The sequence below is a fragment of the Anoplopoma fimbria genome, chromosome 19, assembly GCF_027596085.1.
Source record: "Anoplopoma fimbria isolate UVic2021 breed Golden Eagle Sablefish chromosome 19, Afim_UVic_2022, whole genome shotgun sequence".
Lineage (NCBI taxonomy): Eukaryota > Metazoa > Chordata > Actinopteri > Perciformes > Anoplopomatidae > Anoplopoma > Anoplopoma fimbria.
The window spans coordinates 8,011,594-8,038,128 of record NC_072467.1 but is presented as its reverse complement, the minus strand read 5'-3'; the positions used below and the strand labels follow the sequence as shown (position 1 = coordinate 8,038,128).

The window sequence follows — 26,535 nt, the reverse complement described above, 5'->3', positions numbered from 1 at the left end:
GTGAGTTGTAAGTCATGTTGAAATGAAGACGGACTCATGAATTGTCCTTATGACTGCACGAGGGCAGAAGCAGGAAGAGAATATTGGACGCATACGTTTGTACCGAGGCTCTTGATGTCCTGGCACGGAGAAGAAGGGAACTACCACAGGCTGCCCGGCCTCCCATCCAGCAGAGCTCAAGTTTTTGCCCGTTTGCGTGAGAGATGGACAAGGATGAGAGAGAGGTTAGAGAGAGGGACACAGACAGAGAGGAATAGTAGGACAAGGAGGCTGCCAAAATACAGGGTTATATAAGGACAAGAGTTTTCCATGGAAAGAAAAGGGCAAGCAATGCTGTTTGGAGTCAGTCGTCCTTGGTGATGCGTGGAAAAGTGTGGAATGCTGTGCTGACGCAACTTTTGAGCAGTGATCGTGTGTGTGTGTGTTTGAGATGAAAGTGTACGAAAAGGAGCTGCACGAAGCGAAGAATGAGACGGAAGAGAAAGAGGGCATGTTCTGTGAAAATATGTGTGTGCGTGTGAGAACGCTTTGGATGTGTGTGCACATGTGCGCGAGTGGAAAAGCGGAGAGAGAGAGAGAGAGTGCCGTCGCCTGCTGACGTAACAGTTCCTAACTGTTTCCATATAGAAGGCCTGAGACCAGGCGCCAGGCAGCCCCTCAGCATGGATACGTCTGGTACCCATCAGCCCGTGTGAGATGGAGGATACACACTCAGACACTCACACAAGCACGCTCACACACACACACACACACACAGGCAGCACACACCCACTCACACTCAAATGCGTCACACTTTCGGTAAATTTACATGAGCTTCGATGGCGCAAAACATGGACATTCATTTACATACACACAAATGAATGCACACACACACATACACATAAACACACCCACACATTTTCCATGTAGAAACACACACATGGTAATACAATTATACATGCATGCAACATCTTTACACACATACCATATGGACAAGCAGCAAACAATAGATTCGTACAAACATGCACATACAGATAGGTGACAGATTAAAGGAAAGAAAACAACTAAATAAAAACATAAAGAATGCGTAGTTGAAAAAATGTATTGGCTTTTTTTAAAATATCAATGACAAAAATAGCAAACATTCTCTGGTTCTAGCTCCTGCCAATGTGATGATTTGCTGTATTTCTCTGCTTTGTATCATTGTACATTAAATATGTTTGGGTTTTGGACTGGCCTTACCTTGGGCTTAAGGACAAAATTGTGATGGGAAATTTTCATTTTTTTCAGACCTTTCACTGAACATACAATTGGTTGGGTAAATAATTAGCATGTTAATCAATAATGAAAATAGGACACTTCCCTGGTTTGGTCTTACTTTCTCAATTATCTGTATATGCATCACACATTCATATACACACAAATTACTTTACACCTATATGTGAACATCTCGTATGCATGCATAGAAATACACATGCAAATATATGTTGTCAATTATTCACATGTAGACAGGTATCCCATATCAATCCACACGCAAACATTTGCATTTCTTTGTGCTGTCAGGCTTTAACACTCCCATGTATTTGCTTTAGTGCACAAACAACATGTGAAGTAAAGAGGCAAGTAAGATATGAATGAAACCTATCAAAAGCGATCACTATGCAAAATTGCATCAGAAATCTATTTCAGGCCTCTGAAGGAGTTTACAGTACATTGGCAACAAGAAACCTGCATAGAAGTGCAGATTCAGCACAGCAGAGGGGAGAGTGTCGACTGGCAGGTTACCCGAGATGCAGATCTATATAATACAAGCTGAGGGCACCTTGAAAAACAAACACACACGCGCACACGCACGCACACACACACACACACACACACACACACACACACACACACACACACACACACACACACACACACACACACACACACACACACAGAGGAAGCATATCGTGAAAGGATTATCCATTATGATCCAGGTGATGAACACTGGCACCAACATACCGGGTAGTCTCTCATGTAAGAGAGAATTAAAATGAGAATGTGGGATTTATTATGTATTCCATTACCACACTGGTCTTGTGATGGGGAATTCCCATGATGGCAATAAAATAAAGACACACACACACACACACACACACAAGGAAGTGCGGAGGGACTCAGCTGGTGATGCTGGTAATGTCATTACTGCTGCTTGTCTCATATTGGATTCAGTAAAATGCTCATTAAGACAGCATTGTGCTCATTGAAAAGGGCAAGGGCCATCTGGTTTTGCATCCGTACAGCATGTGTGTGTGTGTGTGTGTGTGTGTGTGTGTGTGTGTGTGTGTGTGTGTTGAAAGGTTTATACTCCATCTTCTTCACAGCCGCTCTTTACCTCACTTGTTCATCCCACAACAACATGCTGGTTGTTCTGGCTAGAGTAAACCAAATAGTTTTGGCTTTGGGTTAGGGATGCTTTGTAAGCGGAGTGATGTTGTTTGATTGCAGGAGGAGAAATTCCACCATGACGTCATGAAACCAAAACTGCTTTTGTAGTCAAGCCCCCATTGAGGGGACTCGATGAATTGGCTTCCCACTGGATATGGACTCTGATTTTTTGTAACATTGGTGTACTCTGTGTCCTCTGGGGGCAAATACCTCTCTTTGTCCTCCTCTCTCTCTCTCACACACACACACACACACACACACACACCACTACCTCACCTCATTCTCTCATCCCCTGGAGGTGAGCACCGTTCAAACACATCACATCATTGGCAAACACTGCACCCTCACCAGCCGCCCTCCCACTCCTGTGCCAATAGACAGAATAAGGAATAGGGAAGAGGTGGAGCTGTGGGGGGGGTGAAGGCTCGCAAACCAGTCTTGCGTGAGTGTGGTTGCCGTGAGAAGAGGAAGCAGAGAGATAGTCCCAGACGTTGAGTCAATCTGAGAGAAGACAGGGAACAGCAGCCAGACGTTGCTTAGATGTGTTTTGGCTGACTCTCTCAGACACATACATATCTTTATTCTTGCAAATGTGAAGGTGTGCCTCTGGGTCTGTCTGTCTCCTGTGGGACTGTATCACTGATGGAGGCACAGACCAGTCGCCAACCTGTGGTGTACCTGTACATTTCCTCCGTTAGCTAGTTGTAAGCTAGTAGCTTATTGTTTTTCAAAAACCTTATAACAGCTTACATTCACTTATGGATGAACCCTTTAAGTGACCTCGCAAAGCTAATAATGCTACCAAGGAATCCTACGCACAAATAAGTACTTTAACTGAGTAATTTGATTTTATGTTACTTTGACCTATTACATGTAGAGGACCCCACTACCTTTCAGAGCTAAATATCGTTCTTTTGGAGAAATATGCTCACGAGAAGACTTATATCACTCAAATATCTGTACGGTAAATATGAAGCTATTGCTAGCAGCAGGTTAGCTTAGCTTAAAGAAATGAAACAAGGAAGTTGTAAGCCTGGCTCTGTCAAATCCCCCGTAAAATCCTAACTTTTTGGTTTTTTACACTTTGGCTTTATAGAATCTGTTACTGAGCTTCAGAGATGCTGGTAGGCAGATTCTGTTACTTATGGATAGACACAACAGAGCTAACATCAGGCTAGCTCTGTCGTGTCCATCATCATTTCCTGTTTCCAGTTTTTTAGCTAACCTTGTCCTGGTTGAAGCAGCATATTCAAGTACATTTAGCCGATGATGCTTCTGTACTTTTATAATAAAGTATGATTTTCAGGGCTTTTACTTGTTTGTTTACTTGATTATTTTTCAATCAACACTATATTATACTTATCAGCAATAATTTGGTCTCGACTTCATAATACGGCTGACGTGCCTCTCTATAAAGTTATTTTGAACACAATCTCTATATTAAATAATTCAACGTCCCATCAGCGTTTAGAAGCATGTGTCAGAGTCTGAAAAAAAAAAAAATCAATGAAGCCGTGTTTTGTGGTCAGAGTGGAGCTGGTTAAACACAAAATCAATAGCAAGGCTCCAAGACTGGTATGGGATGTCGTAATGTGTTGTTTGTCTTTTCAGCGGGATTCCCTTCCCTTCGATCAGCCCCCATGCAAGCACACAAGATGAAGAAGAAGCAGAGAAGAGTTTGTACTTTGTCATGTCTGTATTTTTGTCTCATTTTCACAAAACATGTACAGGGGAAGGAAAAGCCTTTCAATAGAACCTGAGGTATTTTTGCGTCAAGCAGCCTAAGGTATCAGGATTTTCTTTTAAAAACTCATCTATATTCATCAGTGTTCTTAGATGAGTTGCTATTTACACAACATAATAACAATAATAATAATAATAATAATAATAATAATAATAATATTTCGATAACAAGAATTTTAGCAAATGGGACAGCCTGCATCATCTTTGTTACATGTCATAAATAATTCTAACAACATTTCTTAAAAATATGGGGAGGAGGGTGAGGAGAAGTTGCTTGAGCCTCGGGGAAACAGAATTTACTGTAGCTTCAGCAGATCAAGGTAAAAAGTCAGAGATCACCAGAGAGAGAGAGAGAGATAAGCTAATCAAGGGTAAAAGGGAAAATAAACACATTTTACATTATAAATAAATAACTATCTCGCACCAGGACAGCAACATTTTCATTTCTTTCACCTCAAGATATGAAGATCCGCTTTTTTGTCTTTCCGTTTTGTCACGTTGTTTTTATCAAAGCTTTGGAAAATAAGAAATAAGAGCAAAAAAAGACAGAAGGAGAGGGAGAAAGCGAGGGAGCTTTTACGGACATGCATTGTGCTGATGTGTGTACCCTGTGCTGGGCTTGGCTCACTGAAAGATCCCCTGAGAATGAACAAAAGGGTGTGTAGGGCCGCTTATGCTTTTACATGTGTGAAAAATATATGTAAGTGCATACAGAATAGGGCGTGTGTGTGTGTGTGTGTGTGTGTGTGTGTGTGTGTGTGTGTGTGTGTGTGTGTGTGTGTGTGTCGGTTTCGGTTTGGTGGGACGCACTATGATGATGAAGAACTGGTGCTGGCTTGGGGAGGACACTCCTTCTGTTAATCTCAAACTTGTGAAAGAGTGCATTTGTTTGCATATAGTTATTGTTATGCAAGAAATCATGACACTGGCAGGACATGTTTTACTGAGTATGAGCAATCAGAGAGTGTCTGGCTTCTTTGTTCCTCTGCACAACAAAACAATGTTTGAGCCCTCGATTGTGATTAATCCATGAATGCACACTACACAGATCCTGTTCCACCTGGCCCTCTGTACCATCGTACAAATATAAAACAGATGCTCTATATTTGTACCTTCACCACTTGAGCCTTTGCTTTCGGAGTATCTTGTTGACATGGGAGTGAGGGGTAACTGAACTTGGTTATCAGAAAGCAGAAAAGTGCATTTAAAAGTTAAACATCCCTCTCCCCAAAGAAGGAACAGCACATATTGCTTGAGTGAATTTGTTGAATGTATGTATTTGCTTGAGTGTGTGTTCATAAATACCATACAGCAAATAATAATAATTCAACAAGAAAAAAAACGAAATAAATCCACAAAACATTATATTATTTCTCATTGCCAGAATGAACCAATACAATAAATTAAAACTATAACTGAACAAAAAAGTCCATTAGAAGTCCATTAAAATTGCTATATATATTCATATTGTATATATAGTATTTGTCTGTCTGTAGTCAGCCTTTCTGGTTCATGCTCAGTGGTGACCATAGACGGTGACTGGGAGCAGTGGGAGGTGGTTGGGGGTGTCTACAAAGGAGCTGCAGGGCCGTTAAAGCGAACCCTCGCCACCATCCCGAAATCTCATCACGCCGTTAACACTGGAAACAAGGGAACCAAAGTCAGGAAAGACACACTGTGCTTTAAGGGGGAACTCTGCCCATCACTACGAGTCTTCAAAAGTCTTTTTGAGCAACGAAATGCTGAGGATCCTTCATTGTTTGGATACAGTACCGCCGTTAGATGAAGTCCTTGGGTTACCTCCGCCTTGTGCTGTTGTGATGTGAGGAGACGGTGCTGTTAAGGAGTCTGTTATTGTTGTCTGTTGTTGCTATGCAGAGTCTGTAGCAGGCAGAGCCACTGGGAGGAGGAGGGGGAGGGGGGGGGAGATGTAGCCGTGCGAGGTTCTGAGGCTTTCTGACACTGGGTGAAGCTTTGGGAGGAAACATGTTTGGGGCTTGGTTCAAATCACGAGCTATACACCCATTGAAGAACAATACATTTGACCGCAGGCAAACAGTCTGTGTCCGAACTCTGTCAAAATAAGGATATTCTATATAGTGAGGATGCAACATGACACTTGTCCTGGGTCGTTTTCTTTTTTTGTCTGTGACAGAGCTAAAAAAGAAAATTAAGAGTTTCAGTACCTACAGTCAATCCCTTTACCCCACCCTCCCCCAGACTTTTATTCAGATTTGTTTGAGAGTTCAGGATGGCAAAGCACCACGTCACATCACAGGCCGTTTCACATTAACTCTCTGCTCGTGTATCCGTTTGTCCTTCTCTCAGTTGGAGTCTTTAACACTGTCCGTGAGGGGAGCAAGATAAAAGCCTCTTCTACTTCGTCATATGTTCTCCTCTTGCACTCCCTCTAACCAGGTCCATTTTTGCCCCCAAGGGACAGCCCTGATCATGTCCATTATCTGTCAGGATACCTCGATGATCTCCATGCTCCCGGAGAAGCTTGACTGCTTCCCGATCTTCCCCAGTTCTTCTCGGGATCGCGTCTCAGAGATGCCCTCCTCGAACTCCATCTGACAGCTGCGCCGCTTGAACTGCTTCTCTGACGACGGCCCGCTGTTGTTCGCACTGTTGGACAGGGTCACTGTGGACGACATGGAGTCTCGGTGGTCTCTCTGTGTCAGTGCCGCTGACGACTTCTCCCTCTGGGATTTGTCTCGTAACCGCACACCTTCGCTGCACCCAAACGCCACGTACGCCGAGCTGCTCCCAAACCTCACCGACGACTCCTCGCCGCCGCCGCCTCCACCTCCTCCCCCTCCTCCTCCCAGCTCCATCTCTCCCACACCGCCCTCCACTGCCCCAAAGTGCCAGGGGGCATCTGTGGTGGGGGTGACGGGAGTGACGGGAGTGGTGGCCTGGACGGTGTCTCTGTGTTTGGTCCACATGGCCCCAGACCCCGCGGTGGGCAGGGAGGGTAGTGACAGTAGCAGAGAGCCCTTTACGTTCTCGTCCAGCCCGGGGCTCTTGTGGTCCAGCGACAAGCTCAGGGACTGTGGAGGTTGGTGTGGTTGGGAGTGGACTGGGGAACTGCCGGAGCAATGCTTGGCTTTCCTCCTGGGTCTGGATGAGGAGGAACCAGTGCGATGGACTCCTTCACTTCCTCGGAGCCCCAAACCTCCAATGCTGCCCCCGCTGCCTGGCGAGGGGAAGGGTGAGTCGGCGGAGCTGGGGCTGTCAAGGACGGGAGACTGAGAGCAGACACCGTTGGAGGTGCCGGTTCCTGGGCTGTCAAGCTTGCACAGCTTTGGGACGTCTTCAGAGTGTGTGGGTGCCTGGCTGGGGCAGGGGCTGGGACTGTTTGGGGAGTAGACCGACTTAATGTCCAGGGAGAAGGAGCGTTTAAGCCGGTTAGTGTCCATGATCCTCTCCGCGGAGAGGTGTAGGCCGTTGAAGCCTTGCTGGAGGGATGTGGGTGATGGCAGCTTGGGTTCTGCTGGGATGTGTGCATCCGCAAGAGAGGAGTCGTAGTTGGTGTGGTGACTGTTCATCTCGAAACCTCCGTTAACCTCTGAGCTTTGCTTGCTGTTGTTTTCGGATATCTTGTCATCAGAGGTTGAAGTCAAAGCTTGTAGTAATCGCAGGCCCTTCTCAAACTCCAGAAGCTGACCCAGGAAGTTGAAGTTGGGGGATATGGACGGTCTACGGTCCTTTACAAACCTGTAAGATGGAAAAGAGTTGGAAATGATCAGTTAACAAGGCCTCTCTTGATGCACTATAGGGACAAAGGTTTGTTAGTGTCTGATTTCATGAGACATACTGAGGGTCAGAACTAGCTGTAGGGTGTCAACAGTTTTACTAATGCACTATACATAACTCTGTGCATACATAAGACTTGGGGGGGAGAATGAGAAATGACTAGCATCACATCTAGTATTACTTTAAAGGGTGAGTTGTCCTTTTGCTGGGGCTGACACCTTAGATCAGCTGGTGGTGGGTGGGAGGAGCAAGCGTACCTGTAGGCATCATCGGATGACAATCCCATTGTCTTCATGATGTACGCAATGGCGATGGTTGCTGATCGTGAGATTCCAGCCAGGCAGTGCACAATGACTCTGCAGTTTGACACCTTAGCTTTGTCTGTTGGGGGGGAGAGAAACGAACAGGTATGAATATGCATGTTTAGCACAACGTGTCTGGAGACAATCAACGGCTATCGAAAGCAAACTGACATTTCCTGAAGAGTACACAGGGAAAACCCCCGAACAGATGTGTTCTACTTGTCTACTGTTACCTAAGCTGCACGTGAACTTTTATAAACTGTGATAATGTGCGGCGGCTATGTTGAATCATGGCATTCTTCAACACATAACTTGAGATGAATTCACTTCCTTATAATGAAACTTCCCTCAGTGGCTATTGTGCTTTGAACTGCTAATCTCCATACCAAACACATTCATGTTTTATTACATTTCCCTTCCTCATACCTATGAATTCATTAGTTTTGTCCAGCCAGGGAAGCAGCTTCTCGCAGTAGTTGTCGTTGACTGGGATGCGCATGAAGTGGCTCTCGCTGATAAAGTCTGGCTTTGGGCAGGTGTTGCTGGCATTCAGCACATAGGTAATACCATTCTGAGCCATAAGGTCCTGCAGAGATAGAGATAAATAAGTTCAAGGACATGTTTTGTTGCCAGGTAACAATAACAAGTCTTTCAATGACGCTCATAAAATGAGTGAACAGATGCAGACTAAGTTCTACCTTGTTGAGGACGTCCTTCTGTGAGCCCAGGTAGAGGTGTGGCAGGATGCGAGTGGGCCCCACGTTAGCCACAGGCAGGCAGGGCTGGGACAAGCTCATAGGTAGAGCAGTGGCAGGTTTCCCTTCACACAGGCCGGGGAAACAGGAGGAGAAAGCAGCAAAACCTCCTGCAGAGAAAGAAGAGAAGGAGAGAACTGGTTAGGTACACTAATGATTTTACACAGAGCAGTCACACAACACCCTGGGAACTCTGCAAAGACTCTCATGAACCAATCAAGAGCACCATTAGCAGAGCAAACAGACACTCTTTGGCTTTCAGAGGTGACTCTGGGCTACGATGTCTGGGTCTTGCTTAGTGCAACAGGAGCAAAAAAAAAGAGGCTCTCTGTGCTTCTGTGTGCGAGTTAGGTTGACTGCTGGGCGGCCAGGAATGCGTGCGTCTGGCCCTTTAAGAGGCAGGCGGCTCCACTTTTGGCATATGTGTACATGTGTGTGTGTGCGTGTGTGTGTGTGTGTGTGTGTGTGGCTCTGTTTCCTGCATGAGCTCATGTCCTGTAGCAGTGCATTGCGTCAGGCATGGGGAATGAGAGAGGCCACAGGTGCAGGGCCAGGACAGAGGCCCAGTAACATCCCCCTGACAACCGACCAGCACACACACAACCAAACTCACACACACACACACACACACACACACTCTCACACACACACACACACACACACACACACACACACACACACACACACACACACACACACACACACACACACACACACACACTCACACACACATGTTAACAACATGATACTCTCCAAGAAGATACAATCTGAAGACATGATCACATAATTTTGCAGTTAACATATGCTACATTTTCACTCTCACTGTCTGTATCTCTGTCTGTATCTCCCTCACACACACACACACACACACACACACACACACACACACACACACACACACACACACACACACACACACACACACACACACACACTGCTTGCCCCCACTCCTGCACACACAAACACATAAATACCCACACTCATCATTACTCTGCAGTACCGTGGTTGTATAACTACAGGGTGGGGGCCAAAGAGAGGAGGTGGGGGTAAAATGTGTGTGTGAGTTGAGGAGTGGGTAATGACCTCGCTAAGGAGTGTGTAGAATGGAGCGGAGTGCTTCAAGGAAACCCTGAGCCCCAGAAAAGGAGATTAGAACCTAATCTTGGTTCAGCCCTGCCTGACCCAATCTGGGTCGGAGCACAAGCGCGCGCACACGCACGGTCACAGAGTGAGAGTGAGTGAGTGAGACATGACATCACTTTTCTAAAGTAGCACACGTAGCACAGCGCAGGAAGGACATGCCCTCCATTGTAACACACACCCAGCTGCACTTCTCGTGTAGCAGCGTCTGGCCGTCGGCAGCCTCAACAGATATGAGATCTAAAAAGCTGCAAAATGCAAGTTGTGCAAACCCACAGAGGATAGCTACTTTGGTAGATTTGCGCTATTGCACAACAGCGCAGCTTCCGAGGCTGGCTGCATCCTCATGACCCCGAGCTATTCTGGGTGCACTGTCCCTTTAAGTGCAAAGTGAAGAAGGGTTGTCTGTTTCCAGCTATTAATGGCAACCGGCGGAGCAATGACATCAGCGCTCCACATTGGGGGGGTTGAGTGGAGTGGAGGGTAAGAGTAGATGCATGGATGTAGAAAGAGTGATCAGATAACTAAGATACAGGAAGGTCAAGCTTAATGCAAAGAAGTAGCGGCTGATAGCTGCCATGCTAGCATATTTGTATGATTTAACCTTTTTGGCCTCTTTAGAGTAGACTAAACAGCCATGTGTAGTCCACAGTTTTGGCTTTAGACTGTGCTGGCATTGTGCCTCTCTCTAGTGATCCTATGGGCGGTGCTACAGTGTCAGTAATTGATAAAACAGCGAGAGGAATGGTAGTTCTTTGAAGGGTTTTTTCCTGGTTTCTTTGTTCCCAAGCTGCTGGAGTGGAGCACACACACACACACACACACACACATGCAAAGAAAATAAATGGTGCTACACATATAGCTCCCACCACAGGCATGTATACTGTATCAGTGTGAGGAAGCCGTATGTTCCTGGAGACGGTTAAATCAACAGGAAACGCCTCACGTCACACAGCAACCATTTCCCATTCTATCCGAGGACATTGTTAGAGAGTTGTTAGAAGGACAGAAGACAGGACGTTCCACAGTGGAGACAGTGTGTGTGTGTAACACTGAAGAGAAAGTGTGTGTGTGTGTGTGTGAAGGGAAGTGAACACATGAATGAAAATGTTGTCTAAAAATATTCCCTCTGTGTGTGTCTGGATTAATAATTAAAGCCGTGGTTACTGTAGCTGACCTCATCTCCTGTTAAATAAGCATCCAAATGGCAGGAAGACTGGTGAGCCAGTGTGTGACTGGGAGAGTGAGTAAGGGGTTACTGGCATGAAGGGAAACTGAAGTCAGAGATAAGGGAGCAGGACTGAGTGTGCCTGCCTGCTCTTACATTGCAGTGACATTACGTCAACACAATTACAAACACCTTCCTTGTAGTCAAAGCTTGACACGGCCGCCACAAATGGACGTTAGTCACACATGAGATAGCGTGTTATTGTCACTTCGTCACCTGACCCCGCTCTGCTTAAGGTTGCCATGACAGCGAGGAAGGGCAGTGATGTTGATGACAGTTGGCTCATCGTGTCCCCCTGAGTGCTGTCAAGATGGCATAAAACACGAATGTCCGAAGGGCACAATAAAGAGACACACACACACACTACAGCGAGGACCAAATAACCCAAAGAGACATGGCCTCACATTCTCCAAAAGACAACGATGACACATCTGTCCATTCCAATTTAAGCACACACATAAACACAGTGTACACTCACACTGAGGTCACTGAAAATACCCCGTGACACACACCAGCCCAGCTGTCCGTGACTATGACATCAGAAAGTCAACTGGGAGAGATGAGTTCACCTTCAGAGCTGCATGATAACCAGCAGAGACGAGCACACTGCTACATTAAACTCAGGAGATAAAGCTAACTGGCCGGGCAGACTAACTCCAATATTTTATGAAGTGTCTTAATGCTGGTCTCAGGTTGTATCCTACCCTACATTGTTAATTTGAAAATGAACAGAAGCACACATTCTGCTGAACAGATATAAAATATGCTGTCATTTCTACTCACAAACTAAAGTCATCATGTTTTGCACAGTGCTACAGTAATTGATGTATCATGTACTTCTGGAAAATGTACTTGGACAGGATCTGACTAACCAAATTTGGAACACACTCTGAGAAAAAGAAAAAGAAAAATCTTTTGGGTAGAAAGAAAACAACCGGGAATGAGGGCACTGTGTCGCCATCGGCAATGCTAGCCAGCGGTGACTTCCTTTTTCCGTTTTCCTCTGCCCACTTCATCATTTATGCAACTGCTTATTTTCCTCTCTTGCCCTGTCAGAGCCGAGCACTCAGGCCTCCTTTGTTCGCCCCGGTTCCCTCCTCCTCATCATTCATTTCCTCCAACTAAATATTCACATTTCAGTTCAAGAGTGCAGGTTTTTATCCCAGTGACATGAAAAGTGGGTGTTTGGTGGAAGATATTTGCATCAAATTCTCCCATTTTTGAGGACTGTGCTGCTGTGAGAATCAATGCAGAACGCTGAAAGATAAATGGAAATGGAATCCCGGAGATATTGAACCGGGCGAACAGAGACAAACAACACCTGCCTGGCTGTTAATGCTAACGGGAGCTCTGCTGTTACATCACTGCTGTTGGAGCAATTGACTGCCTCGTCAATACAAGCTCACCCCCTCCCTCTCGCCTCTGTGTGTTTCAGTCTCTGTGTAGCTTTCAGTTGCCCTCTTTAACTCGTCTGTTAATGGACGGGGGGGGGGACGACACACAAACAAGGCAGGCGTGTACATTCACACACACACACACACACACACACACACACACACACACACACACACACACACACACACACACACACACACATACACACACAGCCCGCGGCAGCCTGGGGGCATTGATCTGCCTGAATGAGTCCCCCGCTCCCCTCCATCGTTCTCCTCTGTGGTTCATATCGGGGGAGACATGACGCCATCCTCTGTGCCCCTCCAGCTGTCCCCTCAACTATGAGGGGGACATTAGCATCTCAATGTGACCCCCCCCCCCCCTAACATGACATCATTGCACACATGTCCCACTCAGCTTCACAAAGGCTGTGTTGCAGCCTGGAGGAGCGATTGGAGTGTGTGTGTGTGTGTGTGTGTGTGTTTGTGTGTGTGTGTGTGTGAGAGTCTGTCAGAAGTGTGTAGATTGACAGACCATAGATGAGGTAGTGGGATGATGTCATCGCTCTTTCAGGCAGGGCGTCAGGTAGATGATGGCCGGGAATGTGTGATTAGCACTTCGTCCTGGCTGATGGTTGAACTGTTTATTGTTCCTCTATCTTTGCAGTCGGATAGCGGGACTGTGTCACTTTGATCAACTGCTGTTTCAGCAGTGCCATGTTATTGCGATACAGGACTATAAACCCTCCTGTAATTTAGCCTGCATTCACAAGTCTATTTCCACAGAGACGCGTTCAAGTGCCTCAGAATAACCTGTGACAGACACAACTCTATTTTCACCTGCTGATGGCAAATGTGTGATTTTTCTTTTGCTAGCTTTCTCTGACATATTTTGACACTTCAACAAGATGGACTATACATGCACATGTGCACACACACACACACACACACACACACACACACACACACACACACACACACACACACACACACACACACACACACACACACACACACACACACACACACACACACACACACACACAAAGAAACAGACTTAACAGGGTGGCAGGTGTGGAGGGCTGCTATGCTAACTGCTTTGAACCAGCCTTCTGATATGCATGTAGCATTTACATTTGCATTCAAAGTTTACACCCAAACTCTCATACATTTATGACCAAAAGGCTCCGACTATAACACCAGCATTTCAATGACTGAATAGATATTCTGTGCAATATGCATGCAGGTGTGTTACATAAAAAAAAGATTAAATTCCACAGCACCAAAGCTCTGCATTGCCTCATCCCTCTGTGTGAAAGGTGTTATGTTTAACACCTGCAGTGCACACTGCACACATATTGATAACATAATCTCTACAAGACACCCTTCTGCAGAGGGAGAGAGAGAGAGCGAGAGAGCAGGAGTGAGAGAAAAGCCAAGGGCAGTGGAGAAGAAAGAAAAACAGAAAGAGCCTTTGTGATAGTTTTACATCTCAATGACCACAGGCTGAGAGAGCATGAGCACTATGTCATACCGCAGGTCACGGCTCTCATTCTTCCCCGCCGAGCCCTTTTTCTTTCCGCTCCTTCCTCTTCATCGCTTCTCGTCTCCATAGTGTCATCCCCTTAATCCCCCTTCTTCCTATTCTTTCTCTCTAAACACATTAACTACGCAAACAAAAAGGTGGGAAAACTATTAGCGGGGTTTGCAGATGTATTCTTTTAGAATGCTGTGGGCTAAATTTGCACTATTGAGCCACTAGACGTCCTTAAAACTCCACATCTATCTTTCATTTGCAAGCGCGCATGGACTGGAATACCTCATTACCTGGGAGCCCACTGAGCCTTTGTATTCATCTGCAGTGCACTAACTGTTATCAGTGGTTTCCCCCTCGTACACACCTTCAACTGTATACGACAGTGGTGCAGTTTACAGCCAAATCCCCAGCAACGTCTGTGTTTATATCATATCAAATCCTTCTCCCAGCTCTTTGAATGTTCACTATGTTTGATAGCTATACCTCTGCACACAAAGGCCTTCATCCTCAACATGTTACTTGCCAGAAAAGGATGTTCTCAAACACACACATCACTCTTCTCCTGCTCTGTGTCCAGGTGGATACACACCTCGTAGCTCTCTCCCCTCCTTCATTCGGCGGACCCTGATCTTCAGCCTCATGTCCGTGTCCTGCCGGTCCGGCCAAAAACAGTCCTCCGCTGGGGCAATCACCACATCCAGCGGCATCCCCCAGAACACACTCTGTGTCAGGCACGCACACACACTGACACACACACACACAAATGGAAATGTTCTCGTGCCCCGTCCTTCAGGGATGAAGTCAACCCTTGCCAGGCAAAAAAATGTCAGAACAAACAAACAGAAGTCTTTCCTCAGAGGACTGATTGAGGAGAGCCCACAGTCTGAGTGTAACAATCCCAAGAAGACAAAACTCCTGGTGAAGTTCAAGTCCACTCAAGTCAGCGCTTCTAGAGTCCAGATGGTGACCCTCTGAGAACAGACCCGGTATGACAAAAACTAGTCCAAAATGTCTGTGGGCACACTCCTCAAGTCCACCAATGGCGAAAAATCCCACAAAATGACCACAAAAATTCCTAAAATGCTCCTGCGTCAAAATTCACCAATTTTGTGGTATTGTGAAGAATGGACGCCACACAGAGAGCAGGGGGGGAACAAAAGTGAGTAATTCTGTACGTATGAGCCAGCTGTAATGCGCCTGCAGCTGGTTTTACAGAGCGTCTGTGTGTCTCTCTGAGCGCTCTCTCCGTCTCTGGGAGTCCACAGCCAGAAGAGCAGCCCACTATTGTTGTGCTGCCTCACTCTCCCTGTCTCTCATTCGCTCAGTCGTTGCCTTACACTCCTCCCTTTCCCTCCCTCTTCCCCTCTCTCTCTCTCTCTCTCTCTCTCTCATCAAAGAGGATGACGGAGCTGCACTCTCTCCTCGAGCTCTGGGGGTGAATGAGCTCACTTGCCGTGAGCTCAGACTCTACCCTCCCTCCCTCCCTCCCGCCTCCTCTGCTACCTCCCTTGCACCCTCCCTCTCTTGTGGAGCCAGCGCTCCGTCATAGCTAATGTCTAAGGCATGTAACCACATTCCTTACTCACCCAACAAATATGCGGCCACCTCAGGGGCCTCGCTGCGGAGCAGGATGGAGGCTAAGACACAGCTATAAGGCTGTGTAGCAGACACACACTGCTACAACACTGCATAGTAACTTGGTATCATAGTATCTGTGTTGTTGGTTACAGAAAGGAAAATGCTTCCGTTGTCGTGCATAACAGTTCGCTTCTTAAGATGATATTTATGTTTTTCCTTATACAGACGGATGCAGACTTCTGCTTTTCTTATCTCCCATATCATTTTTCATCATTTTTAATTCATATTGAATACCAAACAAGATGCTGTACCTTTAAATGGTAAATGGACTGTACCTGTATAACGCTTTTCTAGACTTCCGACCACTCTAAGCGCTTTAACACAACATGTCATCATTCAGCAATTCACACATTTGTACACTGATGGCAGGAGCGACCATGCAAGGTTCCACCTGCCAATTAGGACTTACTAACATTCACATTCATACAACATTCACTCAGCGTAGGCACAGCTTCGGGTGCAACTTGGGTTCATTTTCTTGCCCAAGGACACTTGATTGAAGGACGACCCTGCTCTACCACTGAGCCACAGCCGCCCTTAAGTTCTTATTGAGCTTTACAGTATAACATTAAGCAGAAGCTGAATACCTACATCAGGTTGCTTGCCTTAAATGTACTGAGGCTTTGGAGCATATTAAACTTCCTGCAGAGGAGGATTAAGCCTGTCTGTGTGTTGAAAGCTGATTTGTCTCTGAAGGTGAGGGAATGTGTGTGACTTCACCATGTTTCCTGCACTGGTTCATATCTAATGCGCCTGTCTTTGGACACGGTGTTCTTGTGTTTGAGGACGAATGAGAGGAGAGGAGAGGAGAGGCAAAGAAATGTAAGCTGTGGAGAAGGGAGGAGTGAAAAAGAAAAGAACTAAAAACAGCAGACAAAAGAGGAAGGGATGACTAGAGGTGATGAGAAGACCAAACAAGCTTGTGGTTGGCAGCCATCATCCCATTTGACAGGCCACAGACTTCTGGTACTTTACTATGGAATGACAAACATGTAGCCCACAAGTCCAGCTATGGACACAAAGCAGCACAGGACTTAACATAACCGCTGGATAGGACTAAATGAACTGAAAATGAAGTCATTATTATGCAATTACAGCTATTCTAAATACATTCTTGAGCCCAAATAAGTTAAAACAGGTTTGTATAACTAATCAATTTAACATGGCGGTTCTTTTTAGCTGCCATTTAAAGTCATTCAACATCTTGCTGGTAATACACAGCACAGATTCTAAAACAGCACCTGCCATGAGTGGGCCAGTGTAATGTCCCAGTCTGAATGTCTGTTCAGTCTCAGGTTGAGATATCACAGCACACTGATTACATTCAAACACGTTCAGATGGGCTTCAAGTACATTCAGTCATTGCCACAGAGAGACACGCTCCAAAAAAAAAAAAAAAAAAAAAGGCCAAATAAGCTTATACAAGATGTCTAGTTAGAGGGCCAGCTGCATGCTAACTGACTGACCTCATCTCATCACTGCAGACCCCTGAATGATCACACTTGGGTGAGAACAGCCTTACGTCACCCTCTGTTCGACCGCGGGTCACTGAGAGCGGGAGGGGAAATAGGTCACTTGGTGATGATCAGCTTTGTGAAAAATGCAGACATTACTTTTGGGAGGATGTCGAAACCGAAGAACAAATAAGGGGGGGTTTTGCACACACACAGACACAATGTTTTCCTCCATTGAAGCTGGTTGGAGCAGGTGTGGCACTCCACAGTGGTCGACTAGGGTCACTACACTCCAAACACATCGATCATCACCCCACTTTGAACTTACACCTCAGTTTGGTTGTTCTGTCTGTGTGGCTCGAAGCCATAAAAATCCGGCTTTGGAACACTCGACTTCCAAACACCTGCAAACCCACAGCAGAGGAAGCCAACAGCAACAAAACAAAGTAGCTGCTGGTGTTCAAACTCTTTTGGGATTCTAGAGCAAACACCGTGCCCTCACTCTCTTTACACCCCTCTCCTCCTCCTCCTCCTCTGGTCTCCTCAGCAGGGTAACGAGGCTCAGAATAGAAGGCGTGTTAATTAGAGGATTACAGCCAAGACGCTATTAATGACAGCCAGGCCTTTTTTATTGACTGCACATGTGTGCCCTGCTGCGACAGAAATAGGTAGGACGGTCACTCCCCCCCTCCTCCGCTGACATCTCTTAGATTTAGAGCGTGCTTTTATGGTAGAGTTACTGGGACAACGCACAGTTTACACAGAGACCAGCCAAAACAGACAGGGAGAGAAGTGGAGATGAGTATGACATAGTGGTGTAAGACAGAAAGAGAGAAGGTGTCTAAAGGCCAAAGGGGCCTTTAGACCAGAACAACATGGGGCAGCCCCTCTGCACCGGAGACGCCTTAAGACTGTTGGACCTGACAACTTTTGAGAAGACATAAAATACATGTTTGGATTACATTTTTGCACATTATAATCTATTCTTGTGTCTCTTGTGATCACATGTGTCGTGAATGCTAATATATCACGTACTGAAGTAATGGCTGAGGAAAACTGACAGGTGTGACCTGAAAGTTGTTGGCTATCTTCTTTCTAAACCATCGTCTTCACTCTTTTACACTTTGCCTGCAACTCTTTAACTTACTATATTGAACTTACTTTTAGTAGTATATGTTGTAAAGTTGTAACTTAATATTGTAGTTTCTTTCTCCATATCGCATGTTTTTTCTGTCCTGGAAGAGGAATTCCAGTTTCCCCTTCAATTCCTATAAAATATATATCTTTTTTCACAATTTGACACATTTTTGAGAAGTTTTAGCGAATTTCTATTTGATGTGTGCTTTGCAAACAATAATTCCTAAAAATATGTAGATTTACAATCTATGCAAAAACATACGGTACTAACATCATAATATAAATAAAATACTTTTCATTTAATATCTTCCGTCAGCACCCGTACCCCCTTCCCTCCCCGCTGAGACAGGCAGCGACAGGAGTGTCATCCGACACCACAGATCATCTGTCAGGATATCAAGGGAAAGAGAGACGTCATTCTGGGGATAGGGCAGGTTAGTGTGAAGAGTTAATGTTTGTGTGAGTTTATCTTTGTGTGTGTGTGTGTGTGTGTGTGTGTGTGTGTGTGTGTGTGTGTGTGTGTGTGTGTGTGTGTGTGTGTGTGTGTGTGTGTGTGTGTGCACCCATGTGTTGAGACCAGGTGGGAAGAGGATGAACGGAGCAAGGTGAGAGGAAGACAATAGAGGACATTTTCTGGGGGTTAGACAGGACGCGTAGGACAGTTATTTGCTCCAACATGAGTAAACACAAGCATATGTGTGTGTGTGTGTGTGTGTGTGTGTGTGTGTGTGTGTGTGTGTGTGTGTGTGTGTGTGTGTGTGTGTGTGTGTGTGTGTGTGTGTGTGTGTTTGTGTGTTTGTGCATTTGTACGTGATGGTGCTGGTTGTCAGGGGATCAGTAACGAGGCTGCTCTTGCAGTGATGTAATGCCTACAGGAGAACGCAGCTGCCATGCCTGGGGGTGAGGTAGTCAACAGGGGAGGCAGAGGGGAGGATGGATGGAAGGGATGGAGCAAATGAGGGTGGGGGAGGTGCTGGAGGAGAGGAGGGGGAGGTTAGGTAGCTGGGGGTGCTGGATGTAATTGGGGGTTGTTTGAATCCATAGGGAGATGGTAGCTGAAATGACGTAGTCATAATGCGAGGGACATTACTGGTTCAATGAGTAATGGTGTGTGTGTGTGTGTGTGTGTGTGTGTGTGTGTGTGTGTGTGTGTGTGTGTGTGTGTGTGTGTGTGTGTGTGTGTGTGTGTGTAAAAAGTGCAATCTGGACTGATTGTGAGGCTATTTAATTAATAATTATTTGATTGGATGTGTCTTCATCTAAATCAGGAAGCTTTTTCAAATGTATGACTTGTTTTATGAAGGCTTATGTCTTAATTTAACACTGGTGCATTGTGTGCATTGTTTAAACATTAATATTCCCCAAACAAAGGAAACAAACTAAAAAAAAGCATTGGTTTGGTTTTGTCACAATATCAAAAATTTTAAAACATCCAAAACGATATATACGAGATATTCTATCCTCTTCAGAGTGCCTTCCCACCTAAACTTATTAGAACTTCCTTCCTCCTCTTTGTTAGAAAGATAACGTGAGCCGATGATGTCAGAAATAGAGGTTGAGGAGGAGAAGAGGAGAGGAAGATGGAGGGAAGTGCTTCTTTGATGTAAAGAGCAGGCGGGAGGAGGGGTGTATGCGATTAGGGCAGCACTGATGCACCACTCGGTCATGCGTGTGTGCTCATGCATGTTGTAGTTTCATTTCTATCTGTGCGGCCTGGAGGGAAGCCTGCACTCATCAGTCATGCAGAAGACCCCCTGCCCTCCAAACAACTTAACCCCCTGGAGGAGCTCAGCACCCGGGGCTTCGGCAGCGGTAAATCTATCTCACTGGCAAGAAATTAGTTTACACACACACAGATAGATACACTCAAGCAAGTGCATATACAAAGAAACACACACACAAAGAAAGAGAAGAGGGTAAGCTATCAAACACACCAAGGGGGGCTTTCAGGACCAGACGGGCGCTCATAAACCAGATGAACTACTTAAAAATCCCAGTTGGAGATGTTCAGCGGTGTGTGTGCGGGGAGAAAAAGGGGGGCTGTTAAGGCTCAATATGAAATGCTGCTGGCCACCACAGGCACGTGCTTACAGTATGTTTGCATGTGTATAAAGCCTGGCATTCACTTTGTGTAAAAGTGTGAATGTATAAAGGGAATGTTAATTTTAGCCGAGGGTGAGACGGCTCGCAGCTGTTTATAGAGGAGTAATGCATGTGAGTGTGTGCATGACAGCGAGAATAAAGGGTCAATACAAGCAGGAATGATGCACATTAGTCTGCAGGAACAAAAAAGAATAAAAAAATGAACAATGTGTGTGTGTGTGTGTGCTTTCATCTGATTTCCCCAGAGGTGAGTTTGCCTACACAGGTTCACTTGAGCATAACGGATGGTTATTCATTCTAAATGCTAATGGCCTGAGCTGGGATGCACAGGGTTTCCTTGCAGCACTTGAAGGAAATAACGCCCTGAACTCTGAGAGCTGAGGTGTGTGTTCTGTCTCTCTCTCTGTCTCTCGCATGTCTGGCAACACACACACACACACACACACACACACACACACACACACACACACACACACACACACACACACACACACACACACACACACACACACACACACACACACACACACACACACACACACACACACACACACACGGAAGCAGTGTAATAACACGTTGGATCCGACAGAGAAGAGCTGACAGCGGATCATTTCGTTTTTTTAATGAGTTTGTACCACTGCTACATGGAGACTGACAGGCAGGTCTAAGATCAGTCAATGTAAGTAAGCCCCTATCACATCAGCAGACAGGCTGACTGACACACTGTCCTGACACCAGTTCTGGAAGTTAAGCCATCTAGTCCTCAGTTGGTTACACTCACACACACACACAAACACACTCACACACACTACTCAGTGTCTTGTCTACCTGTGTCATTATTAGCTCAAACAGTAGCAGGTTGTAGTCTGTCTGTGTCTGTCACTGACTTGTAAAATCAGTTTGGCCCCAATATTATTTTACACAACATCCTCTATTATGTTATCAGCACACGCAGCATGACTCATGGCACAGTGAAAGGCGTGAAATGTGTAAAAACTTGACCTCAAATGCGTCTTTACTTTTTCCATCAGAATGTTAATTCAATATTTCTGCTGATGTTCCAGTAAGATACAATTTAAATGAATTCACTGAAATGCTGATACCAAATCAAAGTCTATGGAAAAGATTTATTAAAAAAAATGGTATACTTAAAAAAATAAATAAAAAGACAAACCCTGCATGCAGCAGAAGTAAGGCGTTAAACCCTGGAGACTACATTTGGGCGTACAGGACATGGTGACAGTCGCTATCGTAACACCTGCGGTCAGGGTTGGCTTTCCTGCCATTACAGGCCCCTTGGAGACTGTGTGTGTGTGTGTGTGTGTGTGTGTGTGTGTGTGTGTGTGTGTGTGTGTGTGTGTGTGTGTGTGTGTGTGTTGTGTCACATCCACAATGCTGCAGTGACATCACTCCACCAGCTACAGAAGAACAATAGAGAAGGAATGACGCGATGCCGTGAGAGGAACTAGGCAAGCTGTTTCTGTGTGCTCCACGCCAACGCCTTTATGGTGCTTTTAAAATTATTTTTAAAGCGAATTGTGGGACTTTTTTTTTTTTTTTTTTTTTACTCCTTAATCAAAACACCCAGTTTAAGTACAAGTACACACACACTCCCTGTTTCACCCCGGAGAGAGCCCTGATGTCACGTTATCAGAAACAGGAAATAGTTACACAACAGAAGAGGGAAGTGACCTCTTTGTAGGCTGCCTTCAAATATGCATGTGGGTATGTGTGTGAGTGTGTTTGTGTTTATGTGTGCACAGAGGGGAAAGATATCAGGAGGAGCAGGAATGATCACAAAATGCTGCATTCCTCAATCTGGGGCCATGCCTGGAACTCCAAAATTAGCCTGTTGCTGTGGCGATGGAAAATCTCCCGCTTTTATCAGGAAGCAGCAGCAGCAGCCCCAGAGGTTCGGCTCAAAAGTTTGTGTGTGGTCAGCATGAAATCACGGTAATAAGACCTCTGTTACGAGTCTGTGTACATACCAGGGAAAGTGTTAAACCGCAGAGGATTTAAACTCTGCTCTGCTACAGGCAGCTAGTCTACTCGATGCCAATGAGACATCTATTTCTTGGAACATTATTAGCAAACTCCTCAATTAAATAGATTTTCTCATACTGTAACACACTTCAGAAGGCTGCCAACAAATATAACCTCAGCCATGTGGTGGAGGTTCAGTCTAAATCAGATTAAACAGCTGAAAAAAAAGGCAACAAATTAGGTAAATGAGGAAGCAGTACTGCGGAATGCTGTAGATAAAGTGCATCAGCTTCAAGCATCTAGACAGCACAGAGATAAACAGGAATCCACCATTGTTCCAGGGAATGACGCTATGACAGGAGCGGCAGTGGGCAGTCCAAGCACGAATGGAATCTGGTGGACGCAGGCCAGCTCTGGGTCGGATAAACTAGCATCTTTTTTAGCTACTCCTTTCTTCTGCCCTTGGAAATTTCCACTCCACATGTGTCTCAGAGTCATCGGGATAAATGCCGCAGTGGTTAAACTGATGGCGCAGCAACCGAACTACGGAGAGCTTGGCCCAAATTCATGGTGAAGTTGGAGTTATGAGGTGCGGGTGGGGGTGGGGGGCGTTGCACGGAGACAAACCGGCCTGGGTGAGCACGCTGTTCAACTTCAGCTCCTGTTGACCCGATGTGTTGACACTGCCTAGGTAACAGTTTAAACAAACTATTTTTATTCCATGCTGCATGAATGCGTGACAGGGGACGGGGTTGGGACGTTCAAAAGGCTTCTAGATAGATTTCAAATGCAGCAGGAGCCAGAAGGTATGCACAGTGAATGGACTGTATACACAAAGCAGCTTAAGCAAGTATGGTAGAAGTATTTAGGGCACTGTGGTACGAGCATGGTCCCCGGGGTTTCTCCACAAGCTTTACTTTCATTATAAAAACAGACAAACTGCATCTTGTAAGTTAACTAAGCCAAAGTTATGATGCACGTCAGGTTTTATCCTTTGTATAAGGCCTAAACCTACTTGCTGATTTTTTTAAATTCCATCATGCTTTAGATTTCTTTAGTTTTTGTTTCCTGAAACAAATATTGTGTATGTGTGCATCTTTATCCGCACTGCTTGGAATTAATGCACATCTCCTATGTGTGCATCCGAGAGAAAATGTCTTTCTCTATCTTTGCATGCTAGAGTACACGTATGACTGTGTTTCACTTGTGTGCATTGTGTGTGCGTGTAGGTTTGTGTGGGTGTTTGTGTGTGTGTGGCCTCTCCAAGCCAGCAAGGGACTCTGAGTGATGAAGGAGAGGGAGAAGGGGAAGAGGAGCAGGAGGCAAGCAGAGCAGTGAGATCACGTCATGGTGGAAACATTTGGCAGCGACACACATAAACACACAAAAACGCATAAACACGCACGCATCACACCGTGCATGCAGACACACACACACACAAACACACATGCAAACCCTCACACACACACACACACGCTAGTCTGTTTTTGTTCTCCGGTTTTGAGGGAAAGAAGGAGAAAATGACATCAAGCTCATCATGTGAGGCCAATGAGACAGACGAGGGAGGGGGTGAGAACACTGGCAGAAACAGGACATTGTTACATAAAACTCAACTCGATACAGGCCTCCTCTGGGCCCTGTTACCATATTATGTGTGTGTTTGAGTCTGTCTATATGTGCATGCATTTGCTCGCTTGAAGAAATGTGTTTGTGTACGAGTTAAGCATCTGCACAATCCCTCTTCAAGGTGTGAGTCTAAGAAAGGAGATCATGAAATACCTGCAGACTGCAGAAAGCAGAGCGTTGTGCCACCGTGCAGCTCCAAGGCTGCTCAAAGTCTGTAACACTTTTTAGGAGCAGGAAGGTGATGTCATCTATATTTTTGTAGGCCATTTTCTTTGACCTTTGTACTCCCTTGGTGCTGGTTGGGGTGGGGCTGGTGTGTGTGTGTGTGTGTGTGTGTGTGTGTGTGTGTGTGTGTGTGTGTGTGTGTGTGTGTGTGTGTGTGTGTGTGTGTGTTGTGTGTTTGTGTATCTACAGGCCCAGGGTGAGAGCACCGAGGCCACTGGCGCCAGATGTGACGACCGCAGGAGTCTGGAACTAAAAATAGAGCTCTGTTCTCAGCACCGTGAAACAGAAGAGAGGATGGAGGGAAGAGGAGGAGTGGAAAGAGAGGAAGAAACTGGGGGTGGGGGCGGTGGGGGGGGAAGGTAAAGGAGCTTAAGGAGGGATGGAGAGGTAGGCGAGGTCATTGAGAATACTGTGTCAGATCTCCCTGGGGAAGGTGAGCTCACCTCCTAATGGCACCACTGGCAACTTCTCAATGAAATCATTGATCTGCTGAAGCTCCCCACGGCGTAATGGAGAGGGGTCAGAGGGAGGGGGAGGCAGAGGGGGAGAGAAAAGGGGCAAGGAGGTGCAGAGAGGGCAGGTTAGGAGGTTAGGAAGGGGGATGACGGAGTAGGTGGAGAGAGAGGAAAGATGAAGGATGGTGGCAGGAAGAACGCGGACCTCAGGCATAAAAAACACAATTGATGTGCATCCTCACTGACCAATCACAACACAGCCAGAGGCAAAGAGGGGCAAACAACTGTCACTCATTGATCATGGCCACCTGATCTCAATAACACAGGTATGTACGGCAATTGTGTTCCCGTCCGGCCCTGAAAAGGCTGGAGATGGTCCCTGTTTGTATTGACTAGAGAGAATGCACTTCCTGTGAAACCGTTTAAGCATTTGGCAGTTTCTTTTCACCTAAAACTTGTGATCCTTGTCTTTCGGGAGATCGCACACGCACAGACTTGCTCTCTGCAACTCTGCAGGTGTGCATGCACGTGTGTGTGTGTGGTTTAGAGGATGTGGAGACTTCCTGCTGGGCTCCAGAAGGAGAAAAAGAGGAAACCTTAAAGCAAAACTTTCAGCTCTGAGGAGGCCGACGAACACGAGTCAGCGTGACGGCCTGCCTCTCTGAGAGAGCTCTCCGGCTACACACTCTGACTGACAACTCATGCACACACATGAATGGACATAAATGTAACCAAACCACACACACACTGGACCAACGTAAAAACACACACACACACACACACAAAACACACACACACACACACACACACACACACACACACACACACACACACACACACACACACACACACACACACACACACACACACACACACACACTCATTATGAAATGAGATGTATTACTTCATCTCATCAATGGCTCTCCTCCTTCTGTTTTTGTCCTTTTCTTTTTCTCACACTTGCACGCTCAAACATTGCGTCATGTTCGTGCACGCACTACTTCATATGCACATATTCATGCAGACATGCGCACAGACACAAAAAAACACACATACACACCGACACAAACAGACCTCCTTATGTAGCTCCCTGGAATGTCTCTGTGAACGGTTGCATTGTGAAATTCGGCCTCCCACGATTACCTCACTTCTTTAGCTTCTCTCTGATGCACGCGCGTGCACACACACACACACACACACACACACACACACACACACACACACACACACACACACACACACACACACACACACACACACACACACACACACACACACACACACACACACACACACACACACACACACACAGGGACCGCCGCCGCCCCATTGTATAACAGCACAGAAGAATGACACATAACTGAATTGACCTTTGTACCTCAGTCGGTGCAGTCACACCCTAACCTGATCTCATCAAAGCCGCGGAGCACACAGCAGCTCCTGTGTGTTTTTACTGTGTGCGAGCAAAAGAGAGCGCAAGCGAACTAAAATGACAGAGAGGCACCTTTCATCTCCTAATACCTCTCATCAGTATGTCATCACCATGTCTTGTCCTGTGTGCTTTTGCATTGAGCTCGCAGCCTGACAGTGTGGGAGTCAGCATGCTAACCCGTGCAAACCCAAATTGCTTCCCAGCTACAAACTTAT

The 26,535-nt window shown here is 45.9% G+C and overlaps 1 protein-coding gene across 3 annotated transcripts in view; it reads right to left on the bottom strand.

Moving 5' to 3' along the window:
* Nucleotides 1-6,273: 6,273 nt before the first annotated feature.
* Nucleotides 6,274-26,535, bottom strand: part of dusp8a (dual specificity phosphatase 8a) — a 43,784-nt gene continuing 23,522 nt past the window's right edge. For 2 of the 3 annotated variants that reach the window (XM_054619946.1, XM_054619947.1), the window contains exons 4-7: nt 8,912-9,078; nt 8,640-8,799; nt 8,169-8,292; nt 6,274-7,872 (exon numbers count right to left, since the gene is read on the bottom strand). In XM_054619946.1, coding sequence (XP_054475921.1) covers nt 6,618-7,872; nt 8,169-8,292; nt 8,640-8,799; nt 8,912-9,078 — 1,706 coding nt within the window. In that variant the 3' untranslated portion in view covers nt 6,274-6,617. Of the gene's footprint in view, nt 7,873-8,168; nt 8,293-8,639; nt 8,800-8,911; nt 9,079-14,856; nt 15,040-26,535 lie in introns of those variants that run through there. The other variant, XM_054619948.1, reaches the window with a different exon arrangement.